Below are 8,050 nucleotides of genomic sequence, written 5' to 3' on the forward strand. Positions count from 1 at the left end.
TATGTACTATAATGAAAAAAATATTTAAGGTAAAATATAAAACCACCACGATGAATATATAATTATCTTTTGAAAATAATATGGTACTAATGTTGAAATATGTTGGAAGTCCCACATCGACTAGAGATGAAATGTGTCTCACATCGACTAGAAATGAAATGTGTCTCACATCGACTAGAAATGAAATGTGACTCACATCGACTAAAGATAAGATCAATTTATAATATATATATATATATATATATATATATATATATATATATATATATATATAAATGCAAATCTCATTTTACAAGTCGATTTTGTAAGATTATAAGGTTAAATTATGCTTAAAGTCCACTTCTTAATCATATTAACTTTAATATGCGACTCCTAGAAATGAAATAATTTAAGGATTTTTATTTTCATTATTATCTTTGATGGAAGATTCCAAGAACAAAGGAACATTAACATTTAGACTTTATGAAGTACCATAAGAAAATGGTAAGTACTCTCATTTTTATTTTGATTTTCATTGAATGTACTAAGAGTTTCTTTAGAATGTGATAATAATGAATTGATTGTAGCATTGGAAGTGCAAGATGAATTCACATGCAGAGAGGGCCCCATGGAATGTGAATGCCAGAGCAGAGATGGGGGAGGGGTCCATACATTCATATTTTGGTAGATAATGGTTGGACCAAATTCATGGCATATCTTTGGTAGAGTAAAGGCATGTGTATACATTATTGTATAGTGGGTGCAATGGTACATTCTCTTTTTAATACCATTCATGTCTTCTTTCACTGTTTTACATGTTAATGGCAACAACACATGGCCTTGTAGTTAATGCATACATGCAAGAGATAAGAACAGCACCATGTGCCCCCAAAGTGGTTGTTCAGCACCATTAATAATGTTCTTCTCTTCTCACAATTTCATGGATCTACCATCACAAAACAAAAACTACTTATAACTTTAACGATAAACTTGATAGACAGTAATCAAATCAATATCCATATCTTTTACACTGTGTAGCAAAGAAGCTCACATGCAAAACAACAACGAATTCCTTCTTTGAAACCCTTGTTCTGTAGTGCACGTGATCTCAAGGTCGTCCTTTTCTTTTTGTCCCTTTCATCTTTCTCACTACGATATTATATTACACCACTTAAAAACAACAAAAAATTACTATTACACCAAAATTCACACCTTGCTTTCATCATTACATTATAATCGAATCGGGTACTTATTCGGGTCACCCGCAATAACTAGCAAGTCTTCAATGGGTTTCCGCACAAGCAGTCGTTGAACCCAAACGATGACGCTTCCAGGTGATCGAAGGGTTCCCCGACAGGAATGGATCCGCACAGATGGTTATGACTGAGATCCAAATGCCCGATGTACTTAGCGGATGCCAACGATGTGGGTACCCGACCCTTTAAATTGTTGTAAGACAAATCCAAAGCCATGAAATACGAGTGTGACCCGAAAACATCGGGTATGGATCCTTCGAACCCATTTCTGCTGAGGTTCAAAATACCCATTCCCCCGTTACTCAACAAACTCTCGGGTATTAAACCCTTGAATGAGTTGCTGTCCAGATTAAGCACGGAAAGAACCGGCATTTTTCCGAGCTCAAACGGAACCGAACCGGTCAAGCGGTTCATGGACAAGTCCAAGTCCGCGAGCCGGTAAATCTTGGAAATCGAAACCGGTATTGAACCGGTTAATTGGTTTCGGTTCAGCAGCGCTCGGCTCAGCATTGCAAGGTTGCCGAAATTCTCGGGAATCTCGCCGGTGAGAAGGTTGTTGCTAAGGTCGAGGTGTTTGAGTGAGGTGAGTTGGGTGATTGAAGGTGGAATTTTTCCGGCGATGGTGTTGTCGGCGAGGTTGAGGACGGTGAGGCGGTTGAGTCTGCCTATATCGGAGGGGATCTCGCCGGAAAATTTGTTTCCGATGAGGTCGAGGATGCGGAGGGAGGAGAGGGAGGTGATGCAGGCGGGGATTTCGCCGGAGATGTCCTTCCAGTCGGCGACGACGAGGGTGGTGAGGGTGTCGATGCCGCATATTGCCGGCGAGAGTTTTCCGGTCATGTAGCCAGAGCGGCCGGCTTTCTCGAAGATTGGGTCTTCCGACTCGCCGCGGAGGTTGACGTCGGTGACGCGGCCGGTGGCGGCATCGCAGCTGACGCCGTACCAGTTGACGCAGCACTTGGAGCCCGTCCACGAGTTGAACAGGCCGAGGTAGGGCTCGTTCAGCGCCTGCCGGAAGCCAAGAAGCGCCTCCCTATCCGATGGCGAGCAACCGCTGGCGGCGACCACTGCGGCGGCGAGAATGGCCGCTGCTAATAGGAGGAGCGAGTGGCGTGCCATTGAGTGTATTTTAGTGGAGTGTGTTTGAATAAGGTTTGTTATATATAGATGTTGAGTGACGAAATTACCCCTGGTGTAATGTTGTTATTACAGTCGGTGGTAATCGGTGATAAGTGTGGATTTGGGGAGTGTTGGTATAAAAGTTCCACTGTGATGCACATGCTATTGTGCTTGGGAGGATGACGTGGTGGGGCTTGCCTTCATGGTTGGTTTGTTTTGTGTCCAATAATTGGGGTTTTGTACTTTCATTTTAAGTAAGTAAAAAGAATTGATGTTTGAGAAAGGTAAGTTCAATTGAATTAATTTAGAATAGTAATTTAGTTTGTTAAAAGATGACAAAACTTCTTTCAATAATTTCATATTAGTAAATAATTTTTTCAAGTTTCAACCCTTTTTTTACATAAAATTTATTCAAGATGGTAAAACTAGAATAGATATTTATTAAATAAGAAGTGGGTTAAGGTTTGTGTTTTAAATTATCTTTACGGGGATGGTTTAATAAAAGTAAATGCATTTTTTTCATAAAATTGATATCCAAATTAAGTTAATTCACCATATTGATTATAGTTTGATTAATCCATCTAGAACATCATTTAACATTTTATTCATAGAAAGTCTCTACAATACATAACTTCTTAAAATATTTAAATACTTTAAGTCTAGTTTATATTTATGTTACATGTATAATGCTTAAAGATGTGTGCAATTAGCATCCAAAGGTTCATTGAACAAGTTTGAGTGTTTATACCCTCCTGCAAATGTAATTAATTAAGGATATTGGAAGATCAAAATCAATGGATAAATTGATGGTGATGAACTTAACTTAATAACAAAGTATTATGCATAAACTACTTAGTACATAACTCATCTATCAAAAGGTGATCATAGAAATTGATTGGGTTGAAGGGTATCAAACGATTAAGCTTTAAGATAAGGCAAAGTTGATAAATGATTATTTTTCTTAAGTATGTTCTCTCTTTTTTTTTTACCCTCTTTTCTTCTTTTATTTTTCATCTCTTTTATTTTATGTTTCTACCACCAACTTCTTCTTTTCGGTTGATCTTCTTTATATATATATATATATATATATATATATATATATATATATATATTATTTTGTAAGACGATTGTTGGACAATGAGTTAATTTCATGAGAGTAGATAGCCTTTAATTAAAAAGACACTGCAAAGATACAGTGCTTTATCAGAGTTTATATCGAAGAAAAGCTTGTAGGGCTTGATAGAGCAGAAGTCTTCAAGAGAAACATTTCCAAAATGGTCTTCACTTCTCTTAACGTCATTGTCCAACATACACAGATGTTATGATCAATCCTTTGTGTATTCCTATTATGGACAGATAAAAATGACAAAATGTACAAGCAAAATAGCACTTTATAGTACATACATTAAATGTTTTGAACATTTATAGACGTTAATTTACATTACTTGTTCAAAATAGTTTTTCGTACGTCTTGTCAATAATTAATGCAACGTTCAAGTATAACTTTCATGAAATGTTATATGACGTATAGCATATTGATGGTAGACGATCTAAAGCGTTAAATGCTTATGAATGAAAAATTGTTTAGATGTGGAATTTGGCATGCTTTTCATTAGACGATATTCTTCATAAGACGTTTTTGCTTATAACACTATTTTTAGATGTAAGACATTAAATTTCATTGTTTTTATGATTCTCAAGAAAAGTTGTTTTAATTAGAGAGCTTGAGAACACTTCTTAGCATTTTGCACATATAACTTAGACGGTACTTTTGTAAAATGTTTTTCTTTTCAACACCTCATGAATAGAAATCCTTAAGCATATTGTCACAAGATGTTCATATAGACTTTTCTTATTGATAAGACGCTTCCTGTAAACAACATGTTAGACGATATAGAATTCAGGAAAACATTATTTTGTATGTTCTTATTTTCAAAAAGCTTTGTGTTAGTACTTGCACAATTTGCATAGCTTCCCGTATAACACCTTAAGTTTTCATTTTGATTGAGCAAACGCTTAGATATTTCAGGTTAAGTAGGCATTTTTCTTTCTGAAAAGATGTTTCGTTTAATGTTTTATTAAACTTCAAAAGTGAAGTTGTTAGACAGTTTAATCTCTCTAAATGATTTTATCTCAACACATTAGGGATGAACAATCATTCTCCTTAGACCTCAACTTGGGGGTTTATGTTCTTATCACATCTAATAGTCCTAGAGAGCTTAGGATTTGAGGCCAAAGATAATTTAAATATTATTTCCTCCTTCCACACTCTAAGGAGTCTTTTAACATGGACTTCAAAGCAAACAATACCTCAGATGAGGGGTGATTGACCTTAACAATGTCACTAGACAAACTTGGGATCAAAACATTGGCACCCACCATGAGACCAATAAACAAGATTCTAAGACGAACCATTTATCCCTTAAGCCCTCCATTGAGGAAGAACAATCATTCCCCTTAGACCTTGATTAAAGGCTTATGTTCCTACCATATCGAATAGTCTCACATCTCTTAGGAGTCGATACCTAAGGCAGTTTAAATATTATTTCCTTCTTCCACCATTTGAGACACCTTTTAAAGACAAAACCATTGCAAAACACATGCTCCAAAGCGGACAATGCCTTAGATAGGGTGATTGATCCTAACAATGTCACTGAGATTGAAACATCCGCTTAGTGACATCATTAAGATCTGTTGAATATAGTGAAAATTATGTATGGAATTAATCTTCCTTGTGTTGAATATACACATAGGGGCTTCTATTTATAATAGAAGAAATATAGGCTGAACCCAAAATACAAATAAGAAATAATAATAAGCTAACTAAAGATAAAAGATAAATATAAAACGAAGATAATATATCTAACACTCCCCCTTAAACTAGTACATACATATGTACCAAGTTTGTTACTAATATAATCCATAAAGACTTAGTGAAAATATCTGCTTCTACACTTAAGTGATACCAAAATTGCTAATGATTTGCAAGACAAAATACCAACCCAAAAGACTCCCCCTGAGCAACAAATTTGGGAGGTTGCTCCATGTAAATCTCTTCCTGGAAATCTGCATTGAGGAATGCCACCAGTGGATAAAGAGGTCATTGTTAGAGAGTCACCACAACTATAAATAAACTAACAAAAATCATTTTTTTCATGGGAAAAAAACATATATGCACGGGTCAAACGCAATGGTGACAAAAGAGAGGTCAAAAGAGACAACAGTGGAAGAAGCCATGGATGAACCGGAGAGAGAAACTATAAAAATCTAAGATTCTCAAATCAAGGCACCTGAAAAACGAAAAAGGGCAACCTCGATGCTCTAAATAGTTGCCTGAGAGAAGACGGGACGTACAACAACACATGGTGAACTTGAAAGCATAAAACGAGCGACCTCAACACTCCGAATTACTACTAGACATGCCACCATGCACGATGGAAAAGGGAGCAAATTCATAACTTCAAAAGGTGTTGAAAGCGTGTAGGAGCTTCGATGAAGGCGTCGTTAATGACAAGGTGGTTGTCTGACCGAGACGATCAAAACCCTGTGATCGTCGATCGAAACTTGAACTCCGATAGTGGCAGCAGTAGACAATAGTGGTAGACGACGGCGTCGCCGCCGGCAGTAGATGGCCATCGCCGGCAGCAGTGGATGTAGTGACAGAGGCACCAAAAAAATTTTCCTCAAAAGAACCTAACTCTAGATACCATGTTGAATATAATGAAAAAATATATATGAGATTAATCTTCCTTGTGTTGAATATACACATAGGATCCTCTATTTATAATAGAAGAAATATAGACTAAGCATAAAATACAAATAAGAAATAATAACAAACTAACTAAAGATAAAAGATAAATATAAAACAAATAAAATATATCTAACAGGGTCAATCCCCTCTCATCTGAGGTATTATCGCTTTGGAGTATGTGTTTCATCACGGTTTTGTGTTTAAAAAGCGTCTCTTCCAACGAATTTACAAAAGACCCTATGATGCTTTAGTCAGTAAAAGAGTTTAGATCTTTTTAGTAAGAGATGTATGGGTGTGTATTTTTTGGTGAAATATAATATATATTTATAGGATTTTTAGATTTTATGAATTTTGTTGTGAAAACTGATCATATAAAAAATATCAAATAATATAAATAAATATAACAATTTATCTTATATATATATATATATATATATATAACGAAATAATAAAAAAATATAATATCTTACCTAATTTACGAAATATTTTATAAATATATAATATTAAAAAATATCATGACATAATTAAACTTGTCAATATAAATATTTATACCAACTAATATATCTCATATTTTAACCACTTTAAATAAGTAAGCTGAATGACTTTAGACCACGTCTTAAGCTTATATATTTGTTCATACTTCTTCTATAATATAATGTAATATTGTATTAAGTATTATCGAAATAAAGAACTAAATAATCGCGTAAAAGATGAGTTATTTACATTGAAGTATATATATATATATATATATATATATATATATAATCGTATATATTATGAATGGAGGTACTTTTATTTACATTAATTTTTTCCTAATCTATAATGAAATTTAGGACGACTGATATTAAATATAGTATATCAGTTATTAATATTTTAGTTACTTTTTAAGCAATTTAGATTTAGAAAAGTTTAAGGTGAATTTATTAGGTAAAAATTGGACAGAGAACTATGATAAATATAATGTATTTTTACAGGATCGAAATACATCCGTTACAGGTCTTCACTAAAAACACGTCCTGCTTATCCTCTTTTCTCTCGTCAATCCAAGACTTTACAAAAACTTCTTCAAGTTTAGTTTACTTTATATTATTTCATAGCTTATTTATATATTCTACTTGAAACCCAATCATAACGAAAAACATGGGATGATAACAGTAATTTTCTTCTCCAGTTATTATCATATTCAAACGTTGTATTAAAAAAGTGAGCGTTGTGATAGAATTAAAAAGGTTGTTCCGACAAGGCATATTTATGTTGACAAGATGGAGGGTCCAAATTGCACTATGATCATTACTTCCATTACTCTGGCAATGGGACCCAAATCATGTATTTTTCATCAAACATAATTTCATTAACATAATTTAAACTCATTTTAAAGACTAAAACTACAATCCCTTTGGCCTCGATACAAAAAGTTGAACCAATAATTGAAATTAGTTCCAACAAAACATGATTTTCTCTCCAACTTCCATGTTCCAAAGTTCTCTCAAGTTGGATTAGTTGCCATAAAAAAACAAAAGGATAAAGGTTAATTATGGTCCTCAGAATGGAACACAAAGTCCTTGTGTTTTGGACATCTTTTAAAGCTTTCATGTGCAAGACACCCAATTAGCCTTCCATGTTGAAAGAACGTGAGATCTCAGGTGGACAGAGAAGAACCAGTGCATTGAAATGATTGATGATAGTCACTTCTTAGATTTTTTTTTCTTTCTTTAAGACAATTTTGTCATGAATTTAGATTATTCATCACCAACTGCACTAACTAACATATATTTATGAGTTTATATCGTTCCTATGGTTAATATATATATATATATATATATATATATATATATATATATATATATATATATATATATATATATCATCAAGTAATTAATATGATATGGTGATTTATTAGTTATATTAAAAATGATATTATACATATTTTTTTACATTTGATATT

General features: G+C 33.8%; 1 protein-coding gene across 1 annotated transcript; it reads right to left on the reverse strand.

Moving 5' to 3' along the window:
- Window positions 1–973: 973 nt before the first annotated feature.
- LOC108333109 (DNA damage-repair/toleration protein DRT100) lies at window positions 974–2,452 on the reverse strand. Its single transcript, XM_017568444.2, has one exon. It carries the CDS (start codon window positions 2,352–2,354, stop codon window positions 1,251–1,253), a length of 1,104 nt encoding a protein of 367 aa, XP_017423933.2. The 5' UTR covers window positions 2,355–2,452; the 3' UTR covers window positions 974–1,250.
- Between the last annotated feature and the right edge of the window lie 5,598 nt (window positions 2,453–8,050).

The sequence above is a fragment of the Vigna angularis genome, chromosome 11 (assembly GCF_016808095.1).
Source record: "Vigna angularis cultivar LongXiaoDou No.4 chromosome 11, ASM1680809v1, whole genome shotgun sequence".
Classification (NCBI taxonomy): domain Eukaryota; kingdom Viridiplantae; phylum Streptophyta; class Magnoliopsida; order Fabales; family Fabaceae; genus Vigna; species Vigna angularis.